The sequence below is a fragment of the Diadema antillarum genome, unplaced genomic scaffold (assembly GCF_040938485.1).
Source record: "Diadema antillarum isolate AM-2024a unplaced genomic scaffold, OU_Dant_1.0 seq00000455_RagTag, whole genome shotgun sequence".
Classification (NCBI taxonomy): Eukaryota; Metazoa; Echinodermata; class Echinoidea; order Diadematoida; family Diadematidae; genus Diadema; species Diadema antillarum.
This window is the reverse complement of record NW_027271427.1, coordinates 1-17,536: the sequence shown is the minus strand read 5'-3', so window position 1 is coordinate 17,536 and position 17,536 is coordinate 1. Positions and strand designations below refer to the sequence as shown.

Sequence of the window (17,536 nt, the reverse complement as noted above, 5' to 3'; positions counted from 1 at the left end):
GGTGGAATCTGGAGCGCGAGCGCCTACTCAAAGCTAGAAGAAGGCAGTGAATCAACCTTATTTTTTCCGAACTGCAAATCATCAATTGTTTCGTAATGGGGAAGCTGAATGTCACTATGCTCCGGTATCTCTCCAAGGAGGATTTCCGTGTCCTCACCGCGGTGAGTGATTGGCTGTTAAGTGTTTTCGGTACTTCAGTACGGTAATATTGCACGTTTAGATTACGGCACAGAGGTCTAGACGCTAGTCCCATATGTCCATTTGTGTGTGGGCATGCCGGGTGTGTCATTAAAGGCAGACTTCATCATCAGCTGATCATCGTTGTTCATGTCATCTGTCGGCTCACGATCATCTTTCTCTCGTCCTTTCCTTTTCAATCTGTTCTACACGTATGGTGCGAAACTACACTAGTGCCGAATTATCATGTCATACAAAGTGAAAAACTAGATAGATTTCAGACAGGATTTAAAAATGTATAGTTTTAGGGGTGGATCCAGGAATTCCGTAAAGAGGGGGCACGTTTACAAAATTAAAGGGGGGGGGGCGCACGTACCCCTCCCCCATTTTTTCTTTTGATTTCTTTTGTTTCAACAAAAAATAAAGGGGGGGGGGGCGGGCGTGCACCCGATGCGCTCCTCCCTGGATCCCCACTGAGTTTTAGGGGTAAAGATAACTAGATTCTACATGCAGCTGCTGTCGCGAAGTGACAGCGGCTGCACGTTTACTCTCTAGTAGCCTGACCAAGGCCAGACCGCTGTGCAAAGCACAGCAGTCTGACATGTACAGTACTAGTGTTTAAACGTTGTAAATGACCGTTGCTTTTGACGGCAAGACCACAAAAAATGTCATTTATTTTGTTTGATTTTAACAGTAATACCACCCACCTATATTGTATTTTGCTGATGGTTGAGTTGAATTTGGTGTTTTGTTGGTATCCAAACCTTATCTATTGTTGAATTTTTCGGAGTAGATTGTGCGATGATTCACAAAATCAACGAACTACCACGAACGCTCAACCTGAGGTACCACGGTAGCATTTTACGTATGCCCGTGCATTTCATGTGTTATGTAAAGCTTGTCGTCTTCTACGTACATCTGTATTTCCGCGCGTGCTGCTCTCATGATTTGACGTCACTTCCGCTCCGACTAGCTCATCCACTTCCGCTCCGACTAGCTACGTTTTAGTATAGGAGAGTGATTGCCATTCAATATCACGCAGAAGATGAGGAGTGAAGCAATACGGATGCTTACAGCCCTGATTTTAAGGACGGATTTCGGTTGGTTTTTGACATAATTTAAAAAAAAACGCATACCGATTATTGAATGATTATCATAGATTACGGGGATTCCTTATATTTTAGTTTTCCACGATTATGAAAGATATTCATGAAGGAAATGTGCAACCACCGCTGAAAAATAACACCGTCCGCGAAGGAGTAGACGTGCAGCTTGTAGTTAACTCTCTAGTAGACGTTGTCATTTTCAGTGGTGGGTGTACATTTCCTTCATGAATATCTTTATTAATTTTAGAAAACTAAAATATAAGGAATCCCCATAATCTATGATATTCATTCAATAATCGGTATGCAATTTTTTTTTCAATTACGTCAAAAACTCACCGAAATCCGTGACTAAAATCAGGTCTGTAAGTGTCCGTATTGCTCACTCCTCATCTTCTGCGTGTTATTTGAATGGCAGTCACTCTCGTAATGAGTTGTATACTACAACATAGCGAGTCAGAAATATTCATGAGCTACAGTCACTCTCGTAGACTACAATGCAGCGAGTCGAAAATATTCATGAGCTAGTCGGAGAGCAGAAGTGACACATGCAAACGTCAAACCATTGCCAGAGCAGCACGCGCAGATACGAGTGCTTTGCGTAACACACAAGACGCACGGGTGCACGGGCGTACGTAAAACGCTACCACTTCGGTTGCTCATGCGTGGTTTTTCATTGATTTTGTGAAGCTCTCGAAGAAAAAGATGCCACCGCACAATCTACTCCGAAAAATTCAACAATAAGGTCTGGATACCAACGAAACACCAAATTCAACTCCACCATCAGCAAAATGCGATGTAGGTGAGTGGTAAAAATTATCTGTATGTTAAAATCAAACAAAATAAAAGACATTTTATGTGATTTTGCCGTCAATAGCGACGGTCGTTTAAAACGTTTAAACACTAGTATATGTCAGACTGCTGTGCTTTGTACAGCGGTCTGGTCAGGCTAGGGGTGAAGACAAAAGTTACAAAGTCCTAAGCCCTTGCACAGCCGTTGATGATCCTCCTTCCCATTGATGGATTACTGATTAGAACAGAGTATTCTTGTGTTGAATATTTGAGGTAGAATGGACAACTCAGCTATTTAACTAATGTTTATGTTCATGTTCTTGTTAAAACTGTATTTTAATTGAATACAATGTTATCACTAAAATCAGTATAATAATTTTGTCTTCAAATTTTTATCATTTATGTACATGTCATAGCTTGAAATGGGGATGAAGAACCATGAAATTGTGCCACCAAATCTGGTAGCAGTGATTGCTAACCTGCGTCATGGAGGATGCCACAAGGTTTTGAAGGAACTGGTGCGGAACAAGCTCATTGCATGGGAGCATGGGAAAGGTACCAGTATTCAGGAGTTGCACTGAACATGTACACTGTGTCCATCTCTAGCATTAGATTCTTTTGATCAATACTTGGTACTCTGGTTTCACATTGAAGTATAAAGGACTAAGATTATACATGGTGTCCATGATAAATGGAATGGAACATTTATGAGGAATATTAATGCATGTTTCTTAAAAATCCCACAGTGAGTAAATATTGTCATTTTGATGGGAAAAAAATGTGAAGTACCAGTAGAAGAAGATACGTCAGCTTAAGGAAGGTTCCCTTCAGCTACTATCGCAGCCAGATGGCACCTATGGACACAATTGTCCTTCTGTGAACTTTGTGACGCAGCATTATTATTATTAATGGCAAATTGATGCTGCCATAGTCGAGGAAAAAATATGTTGCCGGGGATGCACTTGTGTTCCCACAAAAACCATGTGATATGTCAAAATGACCAGTGTCTTCAATGGTTTTTTTTTTTTTAACTTTAATGGACTAATTTGTTAACTTGCATAATACCGGTACTTTATTACTTACAATCATGTATGAAAATTATGTTGGTTCTCAATGTAGATATGTATAAGACTGTAGTCAGGGCATTCATGTTTGGACCATCTTGTCCAATTGGGCATCCATGCAAAGATCCTCACAATTTAAGCATTCTAGTGCCCATTCATTACACTAGCATGGCAGAATTTTAGTTGTCTTAATGTCAGGGGCATGCAGGCAAGTGTGTTTGTTATAACATTTTGTCCTTTGTTGCTGAATATGTGTAAACATTGAGTGGAATTGGAACAGTAGTGCATGTACATCATGTCTATATGTCTCTACTCCTCTTCCATCTCTCTTTTCCTCTCTCACCTACTTTTTTGCCTCTTGAATATGTACTGTATGTGTAACTTCAATGTACATGTTTGTTTCTTGCTCATAGCTGCCACTACCATTCCCACACATTTTGTCCCCATTTCCCCATCCTTGTCCAAATCTCTCACCTCATTTCACGTTTGTTCAGTGTCTGGTTACAGACTGACATACCCAGGATATGACTACCTGGCACTGAAGGCTTTGGCAGCTCGAAACTCGGTCACATCTGTTGGAAATCAGATAGGAGTGGGCAAAGAATCAGGTGAGGAAACCAATCTGTTAGGTACCCCGCACGCAAGGCTGGCATAACAGGTGCTGCAGCTTGTTAAGCTGGAGCTACTAGCAGTGGACAGACACTGTTGTGAATGTATGTAAACACAACAACAATGAAAAAGCAAGAACTTGTAGCTGTATGTATGCTAATACTTTGGTAGTTGAGGGCTTGCCTTGCAGAGTGAGATTTTAATACATAAAAAGAAGTTCATATGCAGCAGAAATTTGTTTCTTTCAATTCATAAGTCTAGCATTGCAGTCTCATATCAATGTGGCCCTGTGGGATTGCTTAGATATATCATAGTTCATGACAGAACAGTTCAAACCAACTTCGACAAAAATAAAACCTCTTAACCCGTTGAGGACGAGTCCGGAGTATACTCAGGCAAGCGTCGGGAAATGTAGCAAAATCAAACCGTCCTCAACGGGTTAACTGAAGTTGAGTACATGCTGCGACTACATGTAACTACACAATTCATGCTGAAGAGATGGTCAATTTAACAATTGACTAGTAATGTTATGATGTGCTTCTGTACTTAACAGATATCTACATAGTGGCAAATGAAGAGGATGAGCAGCTTGCACTAAAGCTACACAGGTGAGAAAATGTAACAGTGGTCAGTTTCCCTCTGTTTGCATTTGTTACATACTCAAAGAGCTGCATCACTTCGGTGATCCCTCGCATTTATCCCCAAGTTGAATTATCCTTCGGGTATATGTCAGATTTAAGTGTGTGCGTGTGTGTCACACACACACAGCAATAGCTTCTGACCACACAAGCAATGAGAATTAAGGGTTTCTTGGACGAGCACTGTACTGGGGCTTTTTTATAGCTCAGTCGGAGGTCTTGGGTTCAAATCCTGGTGGAATCCCATTTTCTTTGCTCAGTTTTCCCATTCCAATAAATTGTCAGTTATTTGATGTGAACATTTTAAGTGAATGGAAGTGTCTTGACACAGACTTCTACCATGAAACTACATCTCTTTGCATGCTGACCATTCCTCCGTGTCCATTTTTTATCTGAATATGTGGTGTTCTCTGTAATGGTTATTTGCCAATCATATAAAACCACTGTCTCACAATGGCAATATATTCTGTATATCGTAGACCTATTGGAAGAATAGTGTGAAATAGCTGAGGCATACAAGTCGCCATAGCCATATTTCTAGGTTTACAATTTTGTATCTAGTAGACTTGTCTCTGTCTCTGTCATTGAAGCCAACAGATTTTAATAGCTGTGATAACCTCCTGTAGAAACAGTCAGTGGTGTACCAAGAGTTGCATTTGATATGTCTTTCTATGTTGTGTCTTGATTGTGACCAGACAGTATTTTACATCATGTCCTGAAAAACCTGAAGAATTATTTATAAAAAGACATGGACTTATTCCAGTGTATCCTCAGTGAGATTAATAAATCACGTGTCTACAATGTTATGGTAATGAGCTAGTCTATACTGTTCCTTGCACATTTATTGTCCCCGCCGAACGAGTTCGAGCAGGGGACTATGAAACGGGCTCCGTACGTGTGTGTGTCCGTGTGTCCGTCCGTCCGTCCGTGTGTCCGTCCGTCCGTCCGTGTGTCCGTCCGTCCGTCCGTCCGTCCGTCCGTCCGTGTGTCCGTGTGTGCGTCCGTGTGTGATCAAAATCTTCAATTTGCTACTTCTCTGTCATTTATGAGCCAATTTTGATTCTGTTTGCTTTATATGATAGCACTACATGGGAGCTTTGAAACTTCTACACAGAATTTCAGTCGTGACCTTTGACCTTGACCTTTGACCTATATTGTACATTTTGCTACAAAATGCTACTCCTTCGCCATTTCTAACCCGATTTCGATTCCATTTGCTTTATGTGATGGCACTAGGTGAGGGCTTCAAAACTTCTACACAGAATTTTGACCTTTGACTTCTTTGACCTTTGACCTTGATTTTTTGACCTATATTGTACATTTTGCTACAAAATGCTACTCCTTCGCCATTTCTAACCCGATTTCGATTCCGTTTGCTTTATGTGATGGCACTATGTGAGGGCTTCAAAACTTCTACACAGAATTTTGACCTTTGACTTCTTTGACCTTTGACCTTGATTTTTGACCCATATTGTACATTTTGCTACGAAATGCTACTTCTTCGCCATTTCTAACCCGATTTCGATTCCGTTTGCTTTATATGATGGCACTAGTTGAGGGCTTCAAAACTTCTACACAGAATTTTGACCTTTGACCTCTTTGACCTTTGACCTCTTTGACCTTTGACCTTGATTTTCGACCTATATTGTGCATTTTGCTACAGAATGCTACTCCTTCGCCATTTCTAACCCGATTTCGATTCCGTTTGCTTTATGTGATAGCACTAGGTGAGGGCTTCAAAACTTCTGCACAGAATTTTGACCTTTGTCTTCTTTGACCTTTGACCTTGATTTTTGACCTATATTGTACATTGGCTACAAAATGCTACTCCTTCGCCATTTCTAACCCAATTTCGATTCCATTTGCTTTATGTGATGGCACTAGGTGAGGGCTTCAAAACTTCTACACAGAATTTTGACCTTTGACTTCTTTGACCTTTGACCTTGATTTTTTACCTATATTGCACATTTTGTTACAAAATGCTACTTCCGGCGGGGACATATGTTACGCACCGCGTAATTTCTACTTTTCCTTGTTATTCCAAGATTGGGAAGGACTTCTTTCAGGAAGTTGAAAGAAAAGCGGGATTATCTGGGCAAGCGGAGAAGTGCATCATGGCTGTACCTGTCTCGCCTTGCTGCTATGAAAGAGTTTGCTTTCATGAAGGTAAATCTAGAAGGCAATAAAGCCACAAAGACACATTTTCTGGTAATTCAGTCTCCTGTAGAATGTTGATCAAATATTTGTTGAAGCTGTTTTAACATATTTATTCAGTTGTCCTCTGAAGTCATAATTACACCCATAAATGAGTACTTCAAAAATGTCAAAGAAATGGATTTTGATTGATAATGAATTGTGCTGTAGAACATCTGTAGAGGAAGGAAAACAAAGGACAAGCTGATGGAAAGAAAGTGGTCTGAAGCAATTTCTTGATCTTCTTGAATCAGCTATTGAAGTTAAACAATAGTACACTGTACTCAGCACTACATTGCACTCCTGTTCAAATGAACACTGTTATAAGGAAGTTTTTGTTAACAATGAAGTAAAATTCAAGTCCAAGAATTATCATGTATAACATATATTGTATCTCTATGTACTTTACTGTTTGGCTACAACAACATTTCAATATATCAAACAAAAACTGCCAGTCCTGAGGACGTCGTTATAATAGGAGTTGCCTGTACTCTATTGGGCAATATTTTAACTTCATATGCTCATTTTATTTTTGCTGTAATAAAAAAAAAAACAATAATAGTTTCTCTTCTGTGATAAAAATATTTTAGATTTCAATCACATATTGTACTAAACTTCACATTGATATACTTCCCAACCCTAATGTTTATAGATAAGTCAATTAAAAAATTTGTTTTCAAATTAGCTGTTTATGCAGAAATTATTATTACCATGCTGTGATGTTTTACTGTGATTTTGTAGTCATTGCTTCAGGTCAGATATACTTGTACTATTAAATTGAGTACATTGTAACTAAACATGTCCCTACTCTCACACTGTAAAGCACTGTTGATCATAATTTTCAGGCACTATTTGACCATGGCTTCCCTGTACCAAAACCTGTGGACTTCAACAGGCACTGTGTGGTCATGGAGCTGATAAATGCCTACCCTCTGTAAGCTGAGACTTCTTGTTTTCATAACCATGTGATTCAACACTCATCTGATTGTATATCCTGTTACTTTATCTCTGAATGTCTGTGTGTGTTGGAGTGTGATCACCAACATTATGTACATATATACAGAGCTGCCAAGTCTCCCTGATTCTGCAGGAGTCTCCCTGAAAATGTCAAAATCTGTTCATGTCTGAATAAGAGAATTTTATCTCCCTGATTTGGGAATAATTCAGCTGTTCATTGAAATGCATGTAACACACAGATATCTCCCTGATTGCTGTGTGGAATCTCCCTGATTTGGATGAGGGAATGTCGGCAGACCTGCATATATATCCTCAAGAGGCAGGATGGTTTCATTCATTTTTGTCTTGAGTGCAGTCTCACTGGCAAATTGTTCCAAATAAGTCATACTTATGAGCTTTGCTCTTGAGAAAATTAGATGAATTTCTATGGCTGTATTAGAACTGAAGCTGGATTTTCAAAGCCAGAGAGGAAAACTTGAAAGTTGACTAGGTTTAACATTGACTTTTAAAATTCTTGGTAGTTAATTGAATCTGTATTTGCAAACACAGTGTAGGATATCTCAAGATTTGCAAAAGAGATCATTTGCTACAAATTTATATAAAAATTGAGATATCCAATATCCACTCCCGGAATTGTAATGGTCTTTTAACCCTCACTGTGCTTTCTGTACCAATTATCACAGTTGCTTTTCACACTCATCACTTAGCACAGCTGTCATGCGGCTGGGTGTTAGTAATTACAGGTAACAGAGTTGTAATCCTTCTAATACCATACTTAACATTTTCACACCAATGTTAGAATGTTTATCTTAGATGGTGGACAAATTTTGCAGGGAGAGAAAAACAGATGTGTAAAGAATTGAAATCAACAACAGGTGATTGGAGACTGTAACAATGTTGTGGTCATTTTGACAGCAACCAAGTGCACTCCCTGGAAGACCCCGCCTCCGTCTATGATGACCTTATGAGCCTCATTGTCAGACTGGCCAATCACGGCCTGATCCACGGCGACTTCAATGAATTCAATTTGATGATGGACGATCAGGATCGTGTGACCCTCATTGACTTTCCCCAGATGGTGTCCACGTCACATCCTAATGCAGAATGGTAAGGGGGGGGGGGGGGGGGGGGTAAGCTTCATTCTCCAGTGAGTAGTCATACTGGTTTGTACATTGTGATAATACTAGAGCTAATACCAGTAGTGACATTACTAGTACTGCTTCTACTACTATGACATGTAATAATGATGATGTCAATATCAGTGTCGATGATGACAGTATTGATTTGATAATGATCATAATGCTGTCAATCTTCTTTCTGCCACTCCTCTTAAATCCCCTGGGGTACACCTCAGTAATCATGGTAAATGTTTGATGAAGCACCCTTGATCTGCATCCTGTTAACAAGATAAAAAGTGAGCCAATCATACACGATGCCACTAATGCCAAATCTCTGTCATAGTCACGGTGGGAGAATATTGTGGTCTACAGTGTCACAGGCAGCACTATGTATACCGTATATAGTGAAGGAGGGCAAGCATAGCTTCTCTTTATGAATCCAAGGCTAAAAGAATTTCATTGTGGACCTGTAGAAGAGCAGTTTCCACATTATGATCTTTCTTATAGGGCAATCGTGTTGAAATAGTGGAGGCATACTCAGGAAGGTAATTGTTTATGTGCTATGTGCTATTTTGTTGGTTCACCATGTTTTAGAGGAATACCAGGTACATGTAACTGAAATGTGAGATGTGTAATGTTTAAATTTCTGAACAACTTTTCTTACTTGGCCATTATCATATTTTGATTGCATAGGTACTTTGACCGTGATGTGCAATGTGTAAAGGATTTCTTCAGCCGGAGGTTTAACTATGAGAGTGAACTCTTTCCCAAGTTCTCTGATATCACGTAAGTCATGGCACCTCACTTACCTTGTAATGCGGTATGTTAGAGACACGCACCCGTGCCCAGATGAGTAGGGTGCAATGTTGCAACTTTTGAAGTACAATTGTATATCGTTGAAAATCAGATATTTTGTCTTAAAAACATGTACTAAGGATGAATAGTTATGTAAATACCTGTAGAGAATAGAATTAATGTGAGTTGCAGAGTGAATTTATGACAATTGTCTAAAGAACATTTCATTGATGGTTAAAGGGTGTGTAGCCCTACAGTTCTGGTTGAGGTGAGGATTTAGCTTTTAACATTTTACGAGATATTCAGAAACCACTCTATGAGATGTCAAAGAGCATGCAATTCTAAGGGGTATCGAAAGTTTATTTGATGAAAATCGGTTTTGAAATGGCCGAGATATCTAAAAACAAGGTGAAACAAAGAGATCCTAATAAAAGGTATGGCCTGTCGCCTTTTATTATTATCATCACTTTTTTTGGATATCTCAGCCATTTGAAAACCAATTTTCATCAAATAAACATTGAATATTTCTTAAAATTACACGCTCTTTCATATTTCATTAGAGGTTTCTCATTATCTCACTTAGGAATGTTCAAAACATGAATCCCCACCTCAACCAGTACTGTACAGTCCCTTTAATGCTAATACATGGTAACATGATAAATGAGTTAATGCATTGTGAATTTTTTTTTAATTATTGTTATTTTTTTTTTGCATGGTCAAGAAACTTGTTTGGTATTAGAGATTTGAATATTTCAGTCACACAGCCACAAATATCAGTAGAGATTAATTTACTTAATTTGCTCATTGCTATGTGCCATCATCACAGTTCTTGTGCAGGATCTTGGCAATTTTTCAATTATTGTTATTGTACTAATCACTTTGATTTGCTTTGTCATACTCATGCACGTCTTGTAGCTGTGAGAGAACACTTGATGTGGAGGTGGCTGCCAGTGGGTTCTCTAAGGAGATGGAGGATTCCCTACAGGAGGTAACTCATGATCTAAACAGACATGTTATCTTTCTTCACCAAACATACAAACTGGTTTTAAGTTTACACCATTTGCAAATGGATCAGTGAATTTATAAAGCTGTGCTTAAGTAAGACAACATGTCTTCATATTTAAGAATGTACTTTCACATGAAATAATTTCCTTCTTCAAGGTTTTGGCAAGCAAAATCACACTAACTAAACCTTCTGTTCAAGTAGGCATGAGAATTGTAATATTGACCCACAAATCCATTAATGGGGAGTGAAATCAAAAGTTTACATGTAGGGATTGAGTGAATGGTGAACTATAAGGACATCGAGAGAACATAGTGCAGTTTAAAGGGACTGTACAGTACTGGTTGAGGTGGCGATTCATGATTTGAAGTGAGATAATGAGAAACCTCTTTATATGAAATATGAAAGAGCATGTAATTTTAAGAAGGATTCAATGTTTATTTGATGAAAATTGGTTTTCAAATGGCTGAGATATCAAAAAAAGTGATAATGATAAAAGGCGACATGCCACAACTTTATTAGGATCTCTTTGTTTCACCTTGTTTTTGGATATCTCAGCCATTTCAAAACCGATTTTCATCAAATAAACTTTTGATACCCTGTAGAATCGCATGCTCTTTGACATCTCACAGAGTGGTTTCTGAATATCTCGCAAAACGTAAAAAGCTAAATCCTCACCTCGACCAGAACTGTACACACCCTTTAAAGGTCATCTGAGGATCCTTTGAAAACTGTAGAATTTGTAAAATTTTGGTACCATTATTGCTGGATAAGAAGGCAGCAGCAATTTATGATGTGACATTACGATGATTTAAAGAGATTTCAACATATTTTCATTTTTCTAGCATAATGACAGAACACTTTGCTTTTAATGCACAAGCACCTCTTTCAGAATGCAGAGCAAATGATATTGCCCTCCACATGTCAGTAACAGTGGAAGGAATGTGTACTTTTCATTTAAAAAAAATGTGGAATTCTCTAAATTTCCATTATTTTGTTGCCCTACTATGACATCACAAAATGTGGTCTTTTTATCCAGCGATGGCAGTGCCAAAACTTTAAATTCATACCTTTTCAGCAGATTGTCTGATTTTCCTTAAACTTCATTGAGGTGGTCTACCAACATTTCTGTATTCATTGAATTTACATTTATATTTGGGTCAAGTCCACTCAAAACTATCATCTGTGAGACTCTGTATTTGCTTGATACTCCTGTCTTTCATTCTGAAAGGGCACAGCTGCTCTGAAAGATGACTCCACTGATGAAGATGCTGAAGAAGAGGAGGAAGAAAGTGATCAACAAGAAGATGATCAGGAGGAAGACTTAAAGACAGGGAAGCAGGAGGCAGAAAACATGGAGGAGAGATTGGAATGCACCAAAACTTCCCAGGACTGTGCTCTGCTACTTGCAGAAAGTGGAGATGCCGAAAGTGGGGCAGATTCTGCTGCAGGTACCACAAGGAAATCCACGTCTGGGACTGAAGAGGGTCATCCAGCAGGAGATGGCAGATTGACAGGTGATGTAGACAGTGATGTGGATGACAGTGATGGTGAGATGGAAGATGACCTCCAGGACATTGCTGCATTCAATAGGAACTACCGACCGCACAGGAGTGAGGCAAGTATGTCTCATGTAAACTCGCACTCTCGGAACATCCGCTGTCGGAACAGTGACAGCGTAAGCTCACACACCTCAACCACCTCCACAATCGACCCATCTATGGTGAGGGCAAAGGTCAAGCGCAACATGCAGAAGAAGCAGAAGTCGGCAGAGAGGCGGAAACTGGCCAAGAAGGGAGAAGCGGCCCAAACAACAGCAAAGAGGAGAGAAAATTCTGACAATGTCAAACAAAGTGTCAGCTCTCTGTGGTACTAACCACTAGTCTTACATACTGTTTGTCGGTGTGCGTTGAACTGTGAACACCATTATTAGAACATTGCTCATGAATGCCTCAAAAAGGAAACACAGTCAACTCAGGGTTAGGCTGTGGGAATTTATATCAATTTAAACATTGCTGCCTAAATTGGAAATCTGAATACCAAGATGTTCTATTTTCAACCGCCCTTTTTGACAATAAGGTCATGTTATACTAGGGAACCACCAAGTAATGAGATTATGTAGTTGGATACTAAACAAGAAATGCCTTTTAAGAAGGTATTGTCGTATCTCAATGCTGCACACTGGCACTGGTCCGACGGTCCCTGACCAGTAACTTTGTTAGAAATGGACAAGTAAAAAGTGGAAAAACTGGGTACCTACTTGTCTGACCTGTCTAAATGGGTTATTGTGCAGACCTACTTAACCCCATATTAATGTGTAGTTTACAGGGAAAATGGCATGCGTAATGATGTGTTTATGTACTTAGCAGGAGTACCAGTTCAATACTTTGAGTAACCAAGTTTTCTGCAAGTTACATTTTTTTAACATGTCAGTCCAATTAGCTTATTATACGTACATTGTTGTAGAGCAGATGATGTGTGGTATCATTTACATGAATGTGTGCAGTTATTTATTGCAATAGATCATGAGCCAAATTTAAGAGTTCAATGTATAAGAGAGAAGTTTGGAGAAGTTTCAGAGAAGTTGAATACATTGAATATTCAACAAGTTTGATTTGTTTCCAAGAATTATGCAAATAACCTAGACTTTCCCTTGAGTACAGATAAGAGTTAGCATGAGATAACAGATGGGAAATTCATGTTTAGCTGACTGTCTTTCCTCAGTCTCTCAGTGTCATCGGAGTTTATGTTTCCTTGGCACTCAGAAATTAAATACAGTAGACCTTGCACAAGTCGACATATGCAGGAAGTGAGAAAATTTTGACTTATGAGAATGTTGACGTACACACCCTTACACGGAGGAAGATGTATCTTCAGTCACCGCCAGTTCATTGCTGATATCATGATTGCTTGAAATTTAAAGACTAACTAAAATGGTTTCAAAATTACAGTGCCTACATAAAATGTGTGTGTTACATCAAATGATTTTCAACATCTACTTAGACTATACACCCTATGTAAGAAGAATAATTCATCACTTTAAATATTTTCATGCACTGGATGTAATTTTTGTATAAAGAGTTGCATCACATGTGCAACCCCATGAAATGGTTTGAACATGGCAACAAATGTGGTTGGAGAAAACCAAATTTTATCAACAAGCCAATAATCACAATAACACTAGACTTTAACTCACATAGGCTCTGAACTCAACAAACTTACAATTAGACCCACCTTCAAGGGTTGTGAGTAGTCTGCAAGGGAGAAATATTTACCTTAACCTTAATCAGGCTGGACTTCTTTGCCTATGCTAAATCCACATTCCACCCCCCTCCCCCACGAGATCTAAGCTATCAGCAGTGCGATCATGACAAAATTTGGCATGCTGGACACCCACATCATAATCTACAAGATTGTGACTTAATTTTTTTGTTTGAAATTATCAATTTCTAATTTTAATTATTTATGCAAATTAAGCCCTTAAGATCTTATTTTAGCCTGTGAAACACTTAAAAGAATTGAGAGTCTACCTTTTTGGTTTGTGTAACAATTGTACATCGTAAGTCATTTCAACTCTTCTATATTTACTGATTTTGGATTTTATTACTTATTTCCTTGTTTTCAATTTTTGTTTTTTCAATGGAAATTGTCAGTGACCACTTTTCTACCATAATTAGTATGAAATCAATCAAAGTGATAAATAATAAGAATAGACAGGTTTTCACGAGTTTCAGAACAGAGCATTGTTGTCATAGGGAATGTACACAAAATCACAAAATTGTGCCCGTTTTGGCGTGACATACAGTTACAAAATTCGGTATGGCTTCGCAACGGTATGTGTGGATGTTGTAAATTCAGTTTGTTCTCAAAGTTGAGCGAGACTTCGGGGGAGAAAGGTCAAGAAGTCTCATGAAGACGCCTTCTCGCATTGCAGAATTATGGTGCAAACAAGGAAAAGTAGAAATTACGCGGTGCGTAACATATGTCCCCGCCGGAAGTAGCATTTTGTAACAAAATGTGCAATATAGGTAAAAAATCAAGGTCAAAGGTCAAAGAAGTCAAAGGTCAAAATTCTGTGTAGAAGTTTTGAAGCCCTCACCTAGTGCCATCACATAAAGCAAATGGAATCGAAATTGGGTTAGAAATGGCGAAGGAGTAGCATTTTGTAGCCAATGTACAATATAGGTAAAAAATCAAGGTCAAAGGTCAAAGAAGACAAAGGTCAAAATTCTGTGTAGAAGTTTTGAAGCCCTCACCTAGTGCTATCACATAAAGCAAACGGAATCGAAATCGGGTTAGAAATGGCGAAGGAGTAGCATTCTGTAGCAAAATGTACAATATAGGTCAAAAATCAAGGTCAAAGGTCAAAGAAGTCAAAGGTCAAAATTCTGTGTAGAAGTTTTGAAGCCCTCAACTAGTGCCATCATATAAAGCAAACGGAATCGAAATCGGGTTAAAAATGGCGAAGGAGTAGCATTTCGTAGCAAAATGTACAATATAGGTCAAAAATCAAGGTCAAAGGTCAAAGAAGTCAAAGGTCAAAATTCTGTGTAGAAGTTTTGAAGCCCTCACCTAGTGCCATCACATAAAGCAAACGGAATCGAAATCGGGTTAGAAATGGCGAAGGAGTAGCATTTTGTAGCAAAATGTACAATATAGGTCAAAAAATCAAGGTCAAAGGTCAAAGAAGTCAAAGGTCAAAATTCTGTGTAGAAGTTTTGAAGCCCTCACCTAGTGCCATCACATAAAGCAAACGGAATCGAAATCGGGTTAGAAATGGCGAAGGAGTAGCATTTTGTAGCAAAATGTACAATACAGGTCAAAAATCAAGGTCAAAGGTCAAAGAAGTCAAAGGTCAAAATTCTGTGTAGAAGTTTTGAAGCCCTCACCTAGTGCCATCACATAAAGCAAACGGAATCGAAATCGGGTTAGAAATGGCGAAGGAGTAGCATTTTGTAGCAAAATGTACAATATAGGTCAAAAAATCAAGGTCAAAGGTCAAAGAAGTCAAAGGTCAAAATTCTGTGTAGAAGTTTTGAAGCCCTCACCTAGTGCCATCACATAAAGCAAACGGAATCGAAATCGGGTTAGAAATGGCGAAGGAGTAGCATTTTGTAGCAAAATGTACAATACAGGTCAGAAATCAAGGTCAAAGGTCAAAGAAGTCAAAGGTCAAAATTCTGTGTAGAAGTTTTGAAGCCCTCACCTAGTGCCATCACATAAAGCAAACGGAATCGAAATCGGGTTAGAAATGGCGAAGGAGTAGCATTTTGTAGCAAAATGTACAATATAGGTCAAAGGTCAAGGTCAAACGTCACGACTGAAATTCTGTGCAGACGTTTCAAAGCTCCCATGTAGTGCTATCATATAAAGCAAACAGAATCAAAATTGGCTCATAAATGACAGAGAAGTAGCAAATTGAAGATTTTGATCACACACGGACGCACACACGGACACACGGACGGACACACGGACGGACGGACACACGGACACACACACGTACGGAGCCCGTTTCATAGTCCCCTGCTCGAACTCGTTCGGCGGGGACAAAAATGGGAGCAGATTCCATCCGCTGCCCTTTTCGGGTTAAAATGATAAATTCTGATGAAAAAACAGGCAAAACTTGGCTCTTCAACCCTTCAGTCGATGATCACTGCACACATTTGCATGAAATACGAGCAATTCTAGGCACTATTTGATAACAGAATGAAGTTGTAAGAATTTAGAATAGTCTGACAGCAGTTTTAACAATGTCCATGTCTGATCTTTCTGAATTTACTCGACTCCACTCTCTTTTGAAGGTGAACATGTCCTTTTAAGGCATAATTTACCATTTGCAGATGAACATTAGTACTTTAAAATAGGGATAGAAACAACTACTGTAAAAATTTGAATCCTTATTATCGACGTTAACCCTATTCCAGCTTGGGGGGGGGGGGGTCAAATTGACCCCCCCCCCCTTGACATTTCGCGCCACGATTCGGCAACGTGCAAAGATTTTGCCGCTTTGTTTCATGACTTTTTTCGTTTAAGTCTCCCGCATATTTTGAGACCAAATTTGCGACGTCCGGGTACACTGTTCTGAAGGTACGTTATGTTTTGCATATGCATGTCAACCCAAAAACGGCTCAAATTCATGATATCGTGTGCAAATCCAATGCAAATTGTGTTTTTTTGTTACATTGATATAAATTGGATTATTTCCACTTTTAACCATTGAAATTAATCAATTCTAATGTAGATAAGCTTGAAAAAGTGCCTGCAACAAATTTTGGCAAAAAACAATAGAAAACAAAAGGTCGAAAAAACAACAAAATACATAAGAAATTAAAAAAACAATAAGAATAAAAAGAAATTGATTTTGATTTTGCTATTTTTTTACAAGAAAAAAAAACTGTCTCTTGAGGAACTCTGACACAAAAATTTACGGATCCTTCAGTCATTTTAATGGAGTTTTGTGTGAAAATATGATTTCATGCGTAAATTTGCATAATTAATTTAAAAATAGAAAGCCAATATTTTTCTTTAGTATGACCATGTAATCGTATAGTTGACATCCAGCTCTTTCTTCAGGCAAAATTTTTCGGCGATCGCACGATCGGTGGTTGAGATCTGAAGGGGGGGTCAAATTGACCCCCCCCCCCCCCCCAGTAAAAACTTGGTCTCAGATAGCCCAGTTAAAATAGGGTTAAGCATTGTTAAATACACAAAATGTAAACAATAGTTGTAATAAAAATGTTTCCAGACCACACTGTCTACAGTTATGGTTTATTAAGAAAAATACAGATATCTTCTTATATTTTAGGCTTTATTGCAAAAATTTTATATGGTAGGATGTTTTGTGATACAACAGACCTACACATATGCATCAAATGTGAGATCTTGAAATTGTTTTAAAATCATTGCTCCCAAAGGTATACTGGACCTTTAAGTTCTTTGCTTTCAGTTTCACTTGCCTCCTATACCACTAGCACTGCTTGAGTTTAAGTTGAAGCTGACGGCATTCATGCAACTGCAATCTGGAGGCCAGCTGATGGCACCTTTAGAGTGGGCACTGTGGCTTTGAGATGGTCATGATCCATTTTTA

The 17,536-nt window shown here is 38.7% G+C and overlaps 1 protein-coding gene across 1 annotated transcript; it reads left to right on the top strand.

The window, feature by feature from the left end:
• Positions 1-63: 63 nt before the first annotated feature.
• LOC139732896 (uncharacterized) lies at positions 64-13,130 on the top strand. The gene is made up of 10 exons (XM_071643732.1): positions 64-161; positions 2,489-2,627; positions 3,631-3,744; positions 4,299-4,353; positions 6,429-6,549; positions 7,422-7,510; positions 8,449-8,640; positions 9,345-9,437; positions 10,362-10,434; positions 11,681-13,130. Exons 1-10 carry the CDS (start codon positions 96-98, stop codon positions 12,323-12,325), a joined length of 1,587 nt encoding a protein of 528 aa, XP_071499833.1. The 5' UTR covers positions 64-95; the 3' UTR covers positions 12,326-13,130.
• Positions 13,131-17,536: the final 4,406 nt, after the last annotated feature.

Excerpts from the sequence above, each read along its gene's own strand:
- LOC139732896 (XM_071643732.1), top strand. The coding sequence starts at position 96 with ATGGGGAAGCTGAATGTCACTATGCTCCGGTATCTCTCCAAGGAGGAT. Across the intron at positions 6,550-7,421 it reads AAGAGTTTGCTTTCATGAAG|GCACTATTTGACCATGGCTT; the intron begins GTAAATCTAGAA and ends CATAATTTTCAG. Across the intron at positions 7,511-8,448 it reads CTGATAAATGCCTACCCTCT|CAACCAAGTGCACTCCCTGG; the intron begins GTAAGCTGAGAC and ends TCATTTTGACAG.